General features: G+C 45.4%; 1 protein-coding gene across 7 annotated transcripts in view; it reads right to left on the reverse strand.

Annotated features, from left to right (window-relative positions):
- Nucleotides 1-3,137: 3,137 nt before the first annotated feature.
- GID4 (GID complex subunit 4 homolog) overlaps nt 3,138-17,842 on the reverse strand; it is a 29,146-nt gene continuing 14,441 nt past the window's right edge. The window contains exons 3-7 of one of the 7 annotated variants that reach the window (XM_016932319.4): nt 17,305-17,412; nt 14,767-14,823; nt 12,558-12,659; nt 9,550-9,680; nt 3,138-6,364 (exon numbers count right to left, since the gene is read on the reverse strand). In XM_016932319.4, the coding sequence (XP_016787808.2) occupies nt 6,301-6,364; nt 9,550-9,680; nt 12,558-12,659; nt 14,767-14,823; nt 17,305-17,412 (462 nt within the window). In that variant the 3' untranslated portion in view covers nt 3,138-6,300. Of the gene's footprint in view, nt 6,365-9,549; nt 9,681-11,954; nt 12,252-12,557; nt 12,660-14,484; nt 14,824-17,304; nt 17,413-17,842 lie in introns of those variants that run through there. The other 6 variants (XM_009432656.5, XM_016932321.4, XM_054671001.2 and 3 more) reach the window with 6 other exon arrangements.

Here is a 17,842-nt window from a genome sequence, read left to right on the forward strand (position 1 = left end):
AGAAATAACCAAACCAACAACCCATTTCTAGCCCACTTCCCCTGACAGCTACTTCCTATTTATTTTCTTTCCTTATGCAGCACAACTCTGCAAGCTACTCACATCAAGCTAAAATAAGCGAGAGAGAGACTGACACTCCAAAACAAAAAGGTTATTTGAGAATAGCAAGGGGTTGCAATCTGGGGTATATGGTTGGGGAAAGGGGAATGAATCTTTTAGAGGTAAAAAGGAGAAGTCCGTGTAAGCTGTTTTAAGACAGAGAACATTGTTCACAGGGGCTTCTCACAGGCTCCAGTTCCCAGCTCCCTTGCAGTGTGGTGACTGTGTGAATGGCCAGAAGCCACACTCAGTCCACCAACACCACAAGCCTGAAAGCCTTTCTCTCATTTCAGGGCGGGAGGCTCACTTAGTTACGCTCAAAGCTTCCTGTGCGTTGGAGTCACCCGGGGAGCTTTAAAAACATCGACAGGTTGTGAGGACTGGTCTGCATGCTGCCTGACATTAAATCAGCTCCCATGTGCTTCTGAAGTGCAGCCAGGTTTCAGAAACACTGCTCCAGGTCAAGCCAGTGAGAAGGCATGAAGATGGAGGGGCTGTGGAGCGATTATGGAGAGAAACCATGACTAATGCATTGAAAAATGAAGCGAACTGAAAAATCAGAAGGAAAAAAATGGCAAAAATAAACTTGAATCCAGCATATGTTTCTCTACAAATGAAAAGCCTTACATGTTTTCCCTGCTATGTACAAATAGGGAGTTTCAATCTTTCGATGTTTTGGAAGAAAAATCTGGAGGGAAAAGCTGTTCAACTGCAATCCAACTTTGAGGCTTTTTTTTTTTTTAATTTTTATTTTTAAATATATCAAAGCCTACTGCCTATCTCATTACTGAGCAATTTTAATGCTTCCCTTCCCAGGTGCAGTTCAGATGAGTGGAGATAGCACTTTTTTTGTTGTTGTTTTTTTTTGAGATGGAGTCTTTGCACTATCGCCCAGGCTGGAGTGCAGTGGCGCGATCTCGGCTCACTGCAAGCTCCGCCTCCCGGGTTCACGCCATTCTCCTGCCTCGGTCTCCTGAGTAGCTGGGACTACAGGGGCCCGCCACCACGCCCAGCTAATTTTTTGTATTTTTAGTAGAGACGGGGTTTCACCGTGTTAGCCAGGATGAGTCTTGATCTCCTGACCTTGTGATCCGCCCACCTTGGCCTCCCAAAGTGCTGGAATTACAGGCGTGAGCCACCTGGCCCAGCCGACAGCATTCTTATAGTTTTCCTTTTGTCCTGTTTTGCAATTGGTTTCACACTTAAAATCTACACAATTTCTACTATTTCTACAGTTCCTATAGATGGCCTAAAAACAAAGCTAACTAAAGGTTATAAATTGGGGATCTAAGAATCGAGATATGAAAGAGAGTTGCTATAGCTGTTGTAGACATGTTTTATTCCTGCATCACCCTCAATACCTACAATGGTGCATGTGGCAAGGCTCAGTAGATACTTTTTATTTATTTATATTTTTTTGAGATGGAATCTCATTCTGCCACCCAGGCTGGAGTGCAGTGGCACGACCTTGGCTCACTGCAACCTCTGCCTCCCTGGTTCAAGCGATTCTCCTGCCTCAGCTTCCTGGTAGCTGGGACTACAGGCACCCGCCACCATGCCCGGCTAGTTTTTGTATTTTTAGTAGAAATGGGGTTTCACCATGTTGGCTAGGCTGGTCTCGAACTCCTGACCTCAAGTGATCCTCCCACCTCAGCCTCCCAAAGTGCTGGGATTACTGGCATGAGCCACCGCACCCTGGCCCAGTAGATATTTTTATATTATTATTAAGCAAGAATAACTTTTTACATGTTATTCAATTTACAATTATTCTTATTCAATTTACAATGTGCTTTCAGGAGCATCTTCTAGAATCCTCAGCAATTCTTTAGTCCAGACAGAGGTTTTCCACTTTCTGGGTGAGGGAAGTTGGGCTCAGGGAGGTTAGCTGATGTACCTTGAGGGCAGATTGGGACCCAAGGTTGATAGGTGGAACCCAGGCCTCCCATGACTTTTCCATTCAACAAAACAGCCAATAAATGGTGTCTTGGCTGGGTGTGGTGGCTCACACCTGTAATCCCAGCACTTTGGGAAGCTGAGGTGGGTGGACAGCTTGAGCCCAGGAAGTTAAGACCAGCCTGGGCAACATAGGGAGACCCCATCTTTACAGAAATAAAAAAAATTAGGTGGGCGTGGTCACATGCCTGTGGTGCCAGCTACTTGGGAGGCTGATGCAAGAGGATCGCCTGAGCCTGGGAGTCTGCAGTGAGCTGTGATAGCACCACTGCACTCCAGCCTGGTGATAGAGAGCTTGCCTCAAAAGATAAAAATAAATGGTGTCTTAAATCCTGAGTCCAGCACTGTGAACAGTCTATTCCTTTATTGACACCACATCTCATGGGAGAAAAAAGCTTATTATTGCTTAGACAATATGAGATCAGAAAATACACACAACAGGGGAGCTTTGCCCTGCCACTGATGTAAATTCCCTTAGCATTTCAACTTGCTTAAAATTTAGACCTCAACACTTTATATGTTTCCTCAAAATCTCCATGTTTCCAGTCATGTTCCTTCAAGCCTCCTAGGGAGGTGGGACCTGAAACGTAACAGAATGGTTTGTCAGAATAAACTGTAATGGCTGATTTAGGGATCCTGCTATTTGGGGGTCCAAGTGCCTGTGCTTTGAGACTTAGGCATCTTCTCTGAGGACCACAGTCACAGTGTCGAGAGCAGCCCAACAGCATTGCCTGTCCCCATACCAGAACACAAAGCAGGCTTTGGACAGATACCTCTGCCTGCACATTTTCTCTGTGTTAAATAGAAATATAAACCCTTCACATATGGAAAAAAAAAAATGCTTTCAAATTTCTGAAGAAATACAGAAATTAACAAAATGGAGCTTGAATAGAAGTGCTGAACAGCTGAAAACATTCAGAATAAAAAAGGAGCAACCAGACCACTGCAACAGTTGCCCAGAGGAGCCCTCGGTTTGCCCTGGCACACAGAGGTCTCCGGCTGGCCCTGGAGAGCTCCACAGCCACAGGCCCAGAGAGGACTGCTTTCCTCTAATGGAGCTGCTTTGGTTTACAAATAGGACAAACTCACTGCTTAAATACCTTTATTATTTTTTTAAAAATTATTTGGACATTGATAGCTCTGCAAAATACTTCTCCCATCCCAAACCCTCAAACTCCTTCCACATGTCCTCCATAAAGAAACAAAATATTTATACTTTGTGCCCATTCAAGTCTAATTTTTAAAAACATTTAAGATTCAAAATCAAATATTATTTTTCTTTCCCACAACTTGTTAGTAATTTTAAACCACGATACAACACAGTTAATGGCATTTCTTTTTAAAAATTAGCTTATCAGACTATTTTATGAGAAAAAAATCAATTCAAGGCCTTAGTGAGAATATTATATTCTCTGTTTCTGAAAGCAAAAGACATTGAAAAACCCCTTTGCTCCTCTGGAGTTTGTGATTTCAACATAACCAACAAAACCAGCACACAGATTGACTTCCTACTTAACAGTAGGTATTGTTTTGTTACTTTGGGACTGCAGCTGAAATGCTATCTAAATTTGAAAAGGGTGGGTGGGTGGAAGTCCAGCACAGAAGAGGGTCGAGGCTGAGGACAGCAGAATGGAAGCTTTCTGAGCAGTGGAGTAAGAACAGCCAAACCCCTAGGATCCTACCTCATGGCAGGCTTGTTTGGGATGGAAGACAGAACATCTGCAATCTGCACTAATTTCTTAAGGATGGATACAAGTGTCAACCAAAAATATTGCACATAGTTTCAGAGGCATGTAAACCACTGAGAAGGTTCAGGAAAGCATAACTACGGATGAAGATGATTCCCCAAAGTTCCTTCAGGAACGGAGAGAAAGAAGTTGATGTTGGTAATTCAGGAGTTACTAAGAGGAGGTGGAAAAATCCTTAATCCTTTCCCTATCCTCAGTGGGCAGACTTTTAAATGAACAAATCTTCTCATAGATGTGTCTGAAGGATCTAGTAAAGGTATCACCTCTTCATTCTTCCCAGTACAATGGGTGCACTTCATTACCTGGGTAAAAAAGGAAGGAAGGAAGAAATCCTGCCATAGGACTTGGGTTGTTTGTCTAGAACACAGCAGTGTTTGCAAATGGCCCTTCCTGCCCACTCAGACCACTACTCGGAGCCACAGCATGAGCCGTGGATGAGCTCAGGGATGACCTCCGGACTCAGTGCTCCAAGGGGAGGCCTATATCCCTCACAGGCCTGGAAAAATGCAGAAGGTATGGGCTCGCATGCTGTTGAGGGGAGAGCTGAAGAGAGTGGAATGGCACGTACGGCAGGAAGGACAGCACAGCCCCACGGCCTCCTTCACTTGTCCATCAGCTCAACCAAGGCCATCAGCTCAACAAGACCACAGTGAGCATCTCCTCACATGACAGCAGCTGGGCTTGACCACAGCCAGCCCTTCTGATGCCTTGTTGAATTTCAGGATTGAGGAGACTGTTCTGACTCATCTCTGGGAATGAATTATTTTTCCCTTTAAGTCATTGGGCCAACTTTTTAGGGTTCCAAAGCCCTGACCTTCCTGAATGGGTGGGTTGCCCCTCTGTACACAGTCCTGGGATAACAGATTTTAGATATCATAAGTGCCCACTGGCTACTTTCCCAAATACCTCTACCTTAAGGCTTCCCCTAACATTCAATCTCAGTAACATACAGTACATATGTCAATAAAATTAAAGTCACTTCTTAAGAACAGAAAAGGTTTCCCATTGCTCGTCTCGTCTCACTGAAGGGCTTCACGTTCTCTTATGCTGCCCGCCCATGGATAAGCAGCCTCCAGGTTGCTTTGCTCCTGGGGGTTATGATGCAATCTTGTTTTTAAAGCTTTTCCTTTTGTATTCGGAGTAAGTCTTGTAAACCACCAGAAAAATGCCAAATCCCCAAAGCCCTAGCCATGTTTGTGGGCTACAACTGATGCCAACCTATTAAGCTTTTAAAACATTTAAAAAAACAAAACATCATACACACACACACACACACACACACACACACACACTTTGGCACGTGAGCCTCGAGTTATTTGAGCATGTTCATGTTTCCCACCCCTTCCCCTGTCCCAACATTTCAGAGTCACTGTTTTCAGAGAACGACGACCCCTTCTGCCTCATGGAAGGCTGCCGCCAAGCATTGCTGTTTTGAGTAGCAAAAGGAGGAGGCACAAATGCTAAACTGGCCCCAAAAACAGTTATTGTGTTGAGCACTATAATTTAGGCAATGCTGCAAAACTTTTGTACCAGGATGACTAGTTTCAAAACTGCTGGTTGATTAAATATACATATACATATAGATATCGATATAAAAATTACTAAGTCAACATTTGCTGTTTTCAATGTGAAAACGATAAAATGTAATTCTGAATAATTGTGCATTTGCCATAGGGTCCTCGTTAAAGGGACCATAAAAATAATTTTGTAATAAAAAAACTCTTATTTTTAAGTTTAGTATTGCCCTCAAGTTCAAAAGTTTGGAGCAAATGTACTGAGTAAGCAGGACTGGAATCTGTTCCTGCCAGGGATCTGGAAGCCTTAAATTTAGTGATCCCTGATGGCAGGCCCAGGGAACCTGACAGCCACTCACTAGCTTTGCACTGTTAACAGTACAGGGCTCAGCAGCACACGCTGACCCGTGACACAATCAGCACTGAAGACTGAGGCAGCCCAGCAGGGACTGGAGCCTCCGCCTCTCGTGCCCTTGGTGGCCGATGCTGCGGCAGCTGGCCAACTCCCTGCACAGAGCTCTGGGGGGCACAGAGGTGCTGGGGCTCTGCCTTCTCTTGAGCTACCAGACAAAGCAACTGGCGGGGGGTGGGGGTCTAGGGCCTGGGGACCACTGAGCACCAAGGCTGAGGGTGATCCGGGAGCAGACCTTCTACTCGGCTGGAGGTGGGACGGAGGAAGGAATGGGCATTTCAGTGATGTAGAAGTTAGCTGTGCAGGAAGGAAAAGTGAGTTTAAGGTAGCTTAAAAACAGGTGAAGACCAAACTGCCACTGAGGGGAGGAAGAACGAAGACTGCTCCCTCCACCTGCCCCACGGGCCAGCCATGCTCCTTGGATTCTGTGGGTTAACATTCATGCTTTGTGATGCGAGTCTGCTCGTGAAGAAACAGGAACACACTTCTCCTGGTTCTGGCAGGTACACAATTTTCTCGGCAAAGTTCTTTTTTGCCAAGTTCAGTTTTATTTGGTTGCTGTTCTGAACCGTTGTCACCGGAATTCATAGATGGGTGCACTGTGTTCAGGAACATGGGTTAGATTGAGGGACTGATACCTGCAAGGGGGAGGAGACAGAAACGGTAGGTAGTCATCTAATGCACCCTGAGCAAAGGACATTAGTAACCCCTCAAAAAGCAGAGCACCCAACAAGTCACATACTTGGACTGAAATGCACATTCATTTTCTATTTCTCAAGTTGAACCTAGTTTGATTTCATTCATTCTTTCTTTTTTTGGTTAATCCTCCTGAACCATGCACAAGATGAATGTTTTTTTTCATTCTGCTCTAAACATGAAGTTAACTATGGTAGGTTTTATAAAAAGGAGACCTCAATAAGCTGTGGGAGAAGATGGAGACCCACGCCCAAGCCCTAACCTCACCGGCTGCTCTGCCCTCTCCTGCTGTAGCATGTAATGCCAGGCTGTCACATCCTAAGAACTTTATGGCTAGCATAGGCATAAACTGATTCTCATGGTATCTAAAGAGAGCGTAGAAAAATTCATTTCACTACTGCCTTAAACTGTATTTTACCTTTCATTTAAATTTTCTCACTTTCCTAGGTACGGTATTAGGCTTGGAAAACATTAGTGATATCTGAGGTGTTTGCCTCCCCTGTTGGCAGGTGCTCCAGGGAGTCATGCAGAGGGAGGAGAAATAGGGGCAGACAATCTACATGCTGGGATGACAACCTCGGGCACATTTAGAGTCAATGTCTAGCATGTTGGCTCTCCCCTACTTGTTTCATACAGGAGTGTGGAAGAATGTAGGAAAAAGCGGCTTATTTCTTACCAAAAACAAATTATCAGGAAAGAAATATGCATTAGCCATCAAAAATATGCAAATTAGAACTACAATGAAATACTGCTTCACATCCACTAGGGTAGCTATAATTATAGAGACATGATAACAAGTGCCAGGGAGGATGTGGAGAAACTGGAACCCTCATACACGCCGGTAGGAATGCAAAATGGTGCAGCTGCTGTGGGAAACAGTTTGGCAGTTCCTCATAAAGTTAAATATAGCAATACCGTATGACCTAGCAATTTCACTCCTAGGTATATGTCCAAGGAATTGAAAGCAGGAACTCAGATATACCCATGTTCACAGCAGCATTATTCACAAGAGCTAAACAATGGAAGCAATCTAAGTGTCCACTAAATAATGAATGGATAAATAAAATGTGGTATATACCGGCCGGGCACGGTGGCTCACACCTGTAATCCCAGCACTTTGGGAGGCCGAGGCGGATGGAACACCTGAGGTCAGGAGTTCGAGACAGGCCTGGCCAACATGGCAAAACCCCGTCTCTACTAAAAATACAAAACTTAGCCAGACGTGGTGGCAGGCGCCTGTAATCCTAGCTACTCGGGAGGCTGAGGCAGGAGAATTGCTTGAACCTGGGAGGCGGAGGTTGCAGTGAGCCGAGATCGTGCCACTGAACTCCAGCCTGGGGGACAAGAGCGAGACTTTGTTTCAAAAAAGAAGTTGTATATACCTGTAATGGAAAATTAATTGGCAATAAAAAAGAAGTTCTGATACATGGTACAACATGAATGAACCTTCAAAGCATTATGCTAAGTGAAAAAAGCCAGAAGCAAGGGCCATATTTTGTAGGATTCCATTTATATAAAATACCCAGAATAGGCAAATCTATACATACATAAGAGAAAGACTAGTGGTTGCCCAGGGCTCAGAGGGGATGAGGAGTTTGGGATAATGGCTAAGGGTATGGGGTTTCCTCTTATGGTGATGAAAATGTTCTAAACTTGATAGTTACACAACTCTATTAATATAGGAAAGATCACTGACTTGTACACTTTTTTTTTGAGATGCAGTCTCACTCTGTCGCCCAGGCTGGAGTGCAGTGGTGCAATCTCGGCCCACTGCAACCTCCGCCTCCGAGGTTCAAGTGATTCTCCTGCCTCAGCCTCCTGAGTAGCTGGAACTACAGGTGCGTACCAGCACGCCTGGCTAATTTTTGTATTTTTAATAGAGACGGGGTTTCACCATATTGGCCAGGCTGGTGTCGAACTCCTGACCTCGTGATCTGCCCACCTCGGCCTCCCAAAGTGCTGGGATTACAGGCGTGAGCTACTGTGCCCGGACCAAAGCTGTTATTTATTTATTTATTTATTTATTTTTGAGATGGTGTCTCACTCTGTCACCCAGGCTGGAGTGCAATGGCCCGATCTCGGCTCACTGCAAGCTCCACCTCCCAGGTTCACGCCATTCTCCTGCCTCAGACTCCCGAGTAGCTGGGACTACAGGTGCCTGTCACCATGCCTGGCTAATTTTTTGTTTTTTAGTAGAGATGGGGTTTCACCGTGTTAGCCAGGACGGTCTCGATCTCCTGACCTCGTGATCCACCCGCCTCGGCCTCCCAAAGTGCTGGGATTACATGCGTGAGCCACTGCGCCCGGCCAGCTGTTATTTTTAAAAAGGATTATAAAAGTTTTACAAACTTGCGTGAAAACCATTACTGAAAGCCTAAAAATCGTGGCTACAGGGCTGGCATTTACTTGCAGATATAATTTCGTTACCACTGAACAAGGAATCTAGGGTAGGATCACTTCACATATAACAAAGTGTTAAATACTGGAAAGAAAGAATTTTTACCTTCAGAGAGGAAATCAGGCATTTTATCATATGGTTTGCCCTCCAGGGACAGCAAGGTGCTTAAAAAGCAGCAAGGAGGCAGCAGAATCCCTCAAAAGGTGGCAAAAGTTAGCATTCAGGCAGAGTTCAGTCCTTTACTATTGGTGACACACTGGACAGGACTGTCCACTCACAGGCCCCCAGGTCACGAGCCTTAAATCAAGTGCATGTTGGACCAACTCTAAGGAATGCAGCCACAAAATTTAAAAAGCTGCTGACAGCAAAATTCACATTGTCCAGTACTGGATCAATTCACATTTTAGTTACTAATTCAATTTGCAAGGATTAAATAAAAACCAGCAAGATTGAGATAAACATTGCCAAAAATACAGTATTGCTTAAAAGTGCTTAGAAATGAGTTCTTTCACCTATAATTCATTTTCATCTCATTTACTCTGCTCTGTGCATAGGGATAAGGCCTTATTGTGAGCAACTGAGATCACTGAAATAAGCTCTCAGCATCCAAATAAAGCACAGAATCTATACAGAGACAGGCTAAGATGTTGCTTTTGGGTTTGATGAGCCAAGGGAGAGCCAGCTGGGCAGCAAGCCCTCCCCGTGGCCTCTGTCCTCAGAGGTCCTCACCATTCTGAACTCCTATGGTAGTAGTAGCCCTCTATGGAGGCTGCTGACTTCTGAAAGCAGATGTAGTAGAACCCGGCAAAAGAAGCACCACTGATGTCTTTGATCGTGTGATCTGGGACCAGAAACTGTTCCTGCACACAGATGAAGAGGGTCAGTAACAGATAGCATTCTCTGACCACCCACGGGGCCTCCCTGTTAAGCATCAGGGGGTTCTAAGGACCACTCGAGAAAAATATAGGATCTCATAGTCTAACCTAGACTTGCTGGGTGATGGCGGGCCCGTGGGGTCTCAGCCTGACTTCTAAAAAGCGTCCATGTGCTCCTGGAGTATTCTATATACTAAAGTGACAAACTGTGTCTTGAGCTCACTAGGATCAGCAATTCAGAGAAGGTACCATGGCCGAAACATCTAATATATAAATCAATACCTACTCACCTGCCTGTCTGCCTGCCTCTCTATCTTTCAGAGACCACAGACAATCAACCTGGGAAGAGCGAAGTTTCTGCTCCAGTTCTCAGAACTGTCAACAGATGCTTGATAACATCTAGAACAGTGAGTCGCTTCTGTAGGTCTGTGGACCATTCTGAGTGCAAAGCAGTTGCCAGTAGCCCCTGTGACACCCCCTCCAAGAGCTTGACGCCTTGTCAAAAGCAGTAGTCAGAATGGTACTGTTCTTTACCAGGGACCTTAGGAGAGAGGCAAGCTTGCCACCTCTGCTGGAGCTGAAAGCTGGAAACCCAGGTCCTGGCACCTACTTTCCCAGAGAGATGAGGTCAGAAGCTCCAGGGCCTCAGGTGGTCTACTAAAGGACCACAGATGAGCCACCCTGAGACATTCTTTGGAGGCAAAACAAGCCCATTGCTTTTTAAACAAATTTAAGACACTCTCCCATTCCTTATTCAACTTCTAAAATTGTGGCTTTTAAAATTAATTTAAAATTCAGGTCGGGTGTGGTGGCTTAGGCCTGCAATCCCAACACTTTGGGAGGCTGAGGTGGGTGGATCACCTGAGGTCAGGAGTTCGAGACCAGCCTGGCCAATATGGCGAAAACCTGTCTCTACTAAAAATACAAAAAATTAGCAGGGCATGTTGGCGGGCACCTGTAATCCCAGCTACTTGGGAGGCTGAGGCAGGAGAATTGCTTGAACACGGGAGGGGGAGGTGGCAGTGAACCGAGATCGCGCCATTGCACTCCAGCCTGGGCAACAGAGTGAGACTGTCTCAAAAAACAAACAAACAAACAAAAAAACCCAAAAATTAGCCAGGCGTGGTGGTACGCGCTTGTAGTCCCAGTTATTCAGGAGGCGGAGGCAGGAGACTTGCTTGAACCTGGGAGACGGAGGTTGCAGTGAGCCAAGACTGTGCCACTGCACTCCAGCCTGGGCAACAGAGTGAGATTCCGTCTCAAAACAAACAAAATTCAAACAATAAACTTCCTTTAACAGGTTGTTTAGTTGACATGTTTCCCGCTAGATGGCAAGCTCGTGAGCATACTGTTCCCTGTTTACTCTCTGCATCTGGCAACCTACTGGAAGAGTGGTGATCCCCACTTCTTTTTTTTTTTTTTTTTTTGGTGAGACAGAGTCTTGCTCTGTCACCCAGCCTGGAGTGCAGTAGCGCAATCTTGGCTCACTGCAACCTCCACCTCCTGGGTTCAAGTGATTCTCCTGCCTCAGCCTCCCGAGTAGCTGGGATTACAGGCGTGCACCACTACACCTGGCTAATTTTTGTATTTTTAGTAGAGACGGGGTTTCACCATATTGGCCAGGCTGGTCTCGAACTCCTGACCTCGTGATCTGGCTCTCTTGGCCTCCCAAAGTGCTGGGATTACAGGCATGAGCCACGGTGCCCAGTGATCCCCATTTCTTTTTTTTTTTTTTTTTTTTTTTTTTGAGATGGAGTCTTGCTCTGTCGCCAGGCTGGAGTGCAGTGGCATGATCTCAGCTCACTGCAACTTCCATCTCCCAGGTTCAAGTGATTCCCCTGCCTCAGCCTCCTGAGTAGCTGCGACTACAGGGGCATGCCAACATGCCCGGCTAATTTTTTGTATTTTTTAGTAGAGATGGGTTTTCACCATGTTGGCCAGGATGGTCTCAATCTCTTGACCTCATGATCTGCCTGCCTCAGCCTCCCAAAGTGCTGGGATTACAGGTGTGATCCACCACGCCCGGCCGATCCCCACTTCCTAAAGTGGTTAGTTACGCAAAATAAAGACCAGGAAAGGCAACTCAATATGATTCATCTTTACGAAAGCTGACAAGATTTCAAGATAAAACGACTTTTTCCCTGCAGACTGGGGACTAGGGGTTGGTATGTTCTCAAAGTTATTTAACAAACTGGCTTCCTGATTTTGCTATTCTGGGGCTGTAAATATCACGTTATCAAAGCAGGGAGCACAAATGACCTCGCAGCTAAAAGCCAATCCATCAAGTCAGTCAGGTGGGGCTCTCTGAGGTCTGCTGAGTCAAAAACCCGTGTTCCATTCCCGGTCCCTCATTTCCTGAGCTGGAGGGAAGTAGAGGAGGTGAGACTTTCCTGAGCTCTGGGAAAAGGATGTGGTGGAGGGCACCCGGCCCACGGATGGTGTTTAAGCCTGTAGAGGGATCTGGGTACAACTGATGACTAAGTTCAAAGCAAGTTTGGCTCTGCCTTGAATCCACAGAACACTTGGAGTGATTCAACTTGGGGGTTCAACAAGATTCTTGGGTGGGAGAAAGGAAAGGGAGAAGACAATGTTAGAGGCGGCCACCTAGGCCCAAATCCACTTGCTACCCACCAAAAGCACAGCGAGGAGGAGCTGTCTGGGACATCAGCAGTTAACCAGTGCATGCCCTGGAGCTGGGCCCACTTTTTATAGGCGTGCAAAGACCCTGCCATGAAGACTTTGCCATGACAACCAGCTGTGACGAGCACTGGACATGGGGAGCCCTTGGTTAGAGTGGGTATGTAGGTGCAATACAGGGCCTGGCTTGCTGGGAGTCTGGAGGGCCACCTGGTGGGAACTTACCTTCCACCTCATGAAGACGTAGTCTCCATTCTTCAGCTCTTCATAATCAAAGTCATCTGAGTTAAATGATTTTGCATACTGATAAAAAGCCAGAAACTTGCCCTGAAAGCAGAAAAGAGAGTGTGCCAATTGACTGAGAGAAGGAGAGGCTGCTCTCAGAACTATGCTTATGTGCCCAGGTAAACTCACCTTCCCAAGGCATGACAGCTAGGGACGCGGCTCCCAAAAGGGCAGCTAAGACCAAGTAACAGATGGGGCCCTATGGTCACCCCATTGAATGGAGACTCAACCCTGGGGCAGATACCTGGACTCCAGCTGGGGCCCCACTGCCCTACACCTGCCTTGTTAACATGGCTGAGGAAAAGGCCAAAGGATGGGAATGGTGAACAGACAGACAAAATAAACAGACGAAAGCTAAGAAAAATTAATGAGAAGACCTCTGCAAGTAAATCCAAAGTAGCAAAAAGAGCCATGCAAAACAGTTTAGAAACAGCCTGCCCAGTCTCAGAGAAGAGGGCTTTGTGAAGCTTGTGTCTCTGCATGATCTAGGGGCTTGGGCCAGCTAGCTAAGCAGACACTAGAAACACATGATAGCCTTGTCCTTCGATATCTGTGAGAGATTGGTTCCAGGACCCCCATGAATACCAAAATCTGCAGATGCTTAAGTCCCAGATATAAAACAGTGCAGTATTTGCAGATAACCTACACACATCCTCCCCTATACTTTATAGCATCTCTAGATTACTTATAATACTTAATTCAATGTAAATACTAAGTGAATAGTGGTTATACTGTATCGTTCAGGGAAAAATATCAAGAACAAAAAATCTATACATCCGCTGGGTGTGGGGGCTCACGCCTGTAATCCCAGCACTTTGGGAGGCCAAGGCAGGCGGATCACAAGGTCAGGAGATCAAGACCATCCTGGCTAACACGATGAAACCCTGTCTCTACTAAAAATATGAAAAAATTAGTTGGGTGTGGTGGTGGTCGCCTGTAGTCCCAGCTACTTGGGAGGCTGAGGAGGAGAATGGCGTGAACCCGGGAGGTGGAGTTTGCAATGAGCCGAGATCATGCCACTGCACTCCAGCATGGGCAACAGAGCGAGACTCTGTCTCAAAAAAAAAAAATCTATACATCATCAGTACAGACGCAATTTTTTTTTCAAATATTTTCAAACTGTGGCTGGTTGAATCCACAGATACAGAACCCACATATATGAAGGGCTGACTACATTTACAACAGGAGATTAGGAATAGGTTACAAAACTGTATTTTATGATCCCATTTTTTTAAAAAAAGACAAAAAACAAGTATACACCGTATACCCAAAAGAGATTCAGGAAGAGGTTAACAGCTATTTTAGTTTTAGATGTTGCCATAGATGACTCCTTTTCCTCCAGCTTTTCTATTTTTTCAAATATTTTTAAACAAGCATGTGTTAATTTGATAAGAAAACATCTTAAATAAAAAATCAAGATACAGAGATATTAAGTCATAGATTTTGTCACATAGATTTATTTTATTATTATTTTTTGAGACAAAGTCTTGCTCTTGTTGCTCAGGCTGGAGTGCAATGGCATGATCTCAGCTCACTGCAATCTCCGCCTCCCAGGTTCAAGTGACTCTCCTGCCTCAGCCTCCCGAATAGCTGGGATTACAGGTGTGTGCCACCATGCCGGCTTAATTTTTATATTTTTGGTAGAGATGGGGTTTCACCATGTTGGCCAGGCTGTTCTCGAACTCCTGACCTCAGGTGATCCGTCTGCCTCGGCCTCCCAAAGTGCTGGCATTACAGGCGTGAGCCACCACACCTGGTGTCACATAGACATTTTTATCCTACGTAGACTGAATATATGGAATCTTGACTTTATAGTACCACTATAATAGCAACTTAAATACCACTCAGGAAAATCTGAGGATGCAATACAATATCTCTGATTCTAGTTTATAATGAAAAAATGACAGCCTAGGTGAAGTGTATTAGACATTGTAAATCTCAGACAAACCCAGGTGCAGTACAGAGCTCCAGGAGTCCCACGTGGGAACCTGGGAGTCCTCCATGAGTGGTGAAAGTTAGGGGAAATGCTGAGTACTACAAAAGCAGCCACAAACTGTTGGAGGAGGAAGCACTCCATAGGTTCAGCTCCCTGGCTCAACCACACCTCACATGCCAGTACCAAGGGTGGCCTTCTTAGTTCCTCTCTCACCCAAAATGTTTCAGTCCAGTCTAGCAGAGTCTGCAGATCCAGATATCTTCCAATGTTCTAATGGAAGTCAATGGGAAAATTAAGAGTTGCTTTCCAAGTATTTAATTTGTAGTCAACCTAGCCTAAAACTGAGTGTCACTGGGCCTCAAAGACTTTGCTTTTTGCAGGACCAATATGAAATGGAAAATAGAGTTGAATGGGAGAGAGGCTGTGGTTTACTACAAGGAAGAAGCTTCTACTCTGGGACTGTACAGGAGAGGAAGGAGCCATCTCGTGAGGCAGCAAGCCATGCAGGAAGAGCCTAGCCCTGGGCAGGGGTGGGCGCAGAAGGTACTAGGGAGCCCTTCCAACTCCACCTGCTGGTGGCCAGCACCTTCATACACCACTTGGGCTCCCCCAACCTTCTGGATACTCAGGTCTTGTGCATTCTCTTGTATCACAGAGAGACACAAATGACTGTCTAGTTTTTAGTGTCCATTTGCTATAACAATCAAAATGTATAGAATTCAAAAAACGCTTTAAAAAGCTCAAGTTTAAATTTAAATTTAACTGAACCTCAGTATTTGATAGATCTCCTTTTTTTACTCAAGTGAAAAACAGCTTGGGGCTGGGCATGGTGGCTCACGCCTGTAATCCCAGCACTTTGGGAGGCCAAGGCAGGAGGATTACTTGAGGCCTGGAGTTCAAGACCAGCCTGGCCAACATGGCGAAACCTTGTCTCTACTAAAAATACAAAAATTAGCCAGGCACGATGGTGCACGTCTGTAATCCCAGCTACTTGAGAGGCTGAGAGATGAGAATCACTTGAATCTGGGAGGCGGAGGTTGCAGTGAGCAGAGGTTGCAGTGAGCCGAGATTACGCCACTGCACTCCAGCCTGGGTGACAGACTGAGACTCTGTCTCAAAACCAAACCAAACAAAACAGAACAAAACAAAACAAAAACCCCCATAAAAGAAAAACCAAAAAAACAGGTTGGGTGCAGTGGCTCACACCTATAATCCCAGCACTTTGGGAGGCCAAGGCAAGAGGATCACTTAAGATCATGAGTTCAAGACCAGCCTGGGTAACATAGGGAGACTCTGTCTCTACAAAAATAAAAGAAAATGAGCTTGGTGTGGTGGCACGTGCCTGTAGTTCTAGCTACTCGGGGCGCGGAGGTGGGAGGATTACTTGAGCCCAGGAGGTTGAGGCTACAGTGAGCTATAATCGTGCCACTGCACTCCAGCATAGACGACAGAGCAAGACCCCAACTCTAAAAAAAATTTTTTTTAAATAAAATAAACAAATAAAAAACATTAGTAAGCAAAGCAACTGATCTCTAGTGAGGTGAACTCAAGACAAGGGTCTGCGGGAGTTCTCTCCACAGACTGCTATGCCAGAACCAGGGGAGAGTTTAGATAGCCAGGTGTGAGAGGCAATGGGAAGAACGAGTTCTAGAATCTTTGCTACTGACACAGCCATTTCTGGTTGGTTTATGGAGGGTAAACCCATTGAACTTCTTCAATGTTAAACAAAAATTCACCATCACCATGGTCAACTAAAGCAAAAGGCTATTAGACAGGTTGAGAAAATGATTTTTTTTTTTTTTTTTTTTTTTTTTTGAGACGGAGTCTCGCTCTGTTGCTCAGGCTGGAGCGCAGTGGCACAATCTCGGCTCACTGCAAGCTCCGCCTCCTGGGTTCACGCCATTCTCCTGCCTCAGCCTCCAGAGTAGCTGGGACTACAGGTGCCCACCACCACGCCCAGCTAATTTTTTGTATTTTTGGTAGAGACGAGGTTTCACCGTGTTAGCCAGGATGGTCTCAACCTCCTGACCTGGTGATCCGCCCGCCTCGGCCTCCCAAAGTGCTGGGATTACAGGCGCAAGCCAACGCACCCAGCCAAGACACTGATTTTTGAAGACATGGTACTTATATGACAACAAATGAAAAGATCCCAGGACACTAACTGTCTTGAAGCATTCACTACTGCTGAGTGAGAATGCTCTACACTTGACAGTTAAAAAGGGGGGCAGCAGGATTTATAGTGGTGTACTTAAGACAAGACTATACTTGTCTGTCAGCAGCCAGGATAAAAAGAAATGATGTGGCTCTGCCCTGATAAGCCAGCGGGCAGGCAGATTCCCACAACATCATCTCCATCTCATGCCAGCCCCGAAGCCGGAGGTCATCATTGCTTGTTTCACAGGGTTTTCCCCAAGCAGAGGTGATTTGAAAGGAACAGTGGACAGAAGATGGACAAACAGGTGGGAAGGATGGGGGGACACTGTTAAGATTCTGATAGCTGAGCAGAGTTTTGGCTGGAACTCTGGGGTTGCTATCATCAGACAACCATTTGCTATTTAAGCAGCAGGTCAGATCGTATTTAAACTGTCCTCATAAGGAAGATGGAATAACTGAGGTCTGTGTGCAGTGCAACCTTTTACTTGGTTGCAAAGCCCCAGTAATCCTCAATAAGGGACAAGGTCTCTGGCTCCCAGCATTTCTTCAATTCTCTAGCAGCCCTTGGATGACCCAGCACAGATCAGATTTACTCACCCAGTGTTTCCGATCAACATCTTCATCTGCATCCCACTTGCGAGTTAAGAAAGGGTGTTTTTTGCTGATTATTTCTCCTTCGAAGAAGGTTGTAAGGGTTGGATACTCCTATGGTAAAAACCCAAATATCAAAATAAGATGTTGAGTGAGAGTTTTTAACCTTTTTACAAAGGAAGAATAAACTTTGCTTTAACTTCTTTCCAGTACCTAGACACTGCTACCTGACAATCCAAACCAGAGTTAGATCGCAGCCAGTTTGCCAACAGGCTGTGGCAATGGACCTGAATCTAAATCACCCAGAGAATGAAGGGTTTCCTGGATTTTGCCAGCAGCAGACAGCCCTTCTTTGACTTCAATTGTTACATGCTAGTCTCTTAGAAAATAATTTGGATGTTTCCACAAATAAATTTTTAATATTCTAGCATACAAAGCAGATCATAACTTGGTAGATTTTACTTTCCAAGGTTAGACCCAAAGAGGCTCCAAAATCACTGTGTCTACCACTAAGGCTCCCTCAAGCCACTGGTTCTCCAACTGG

Source organism: Pan troglodytes, chromosome 19, assembly GCF_028858775.2.
Source record: "Pan troglodytes isolate AG18354 chromosome 19, NHGRI_mPanTro3-v2.0_pri, whole genome shotgun sequence".
NCBI lineage: Eukaryota > Metazoa > Chordata > Mammalia > Primates > Hominidae > Pan > Pan troglodytes.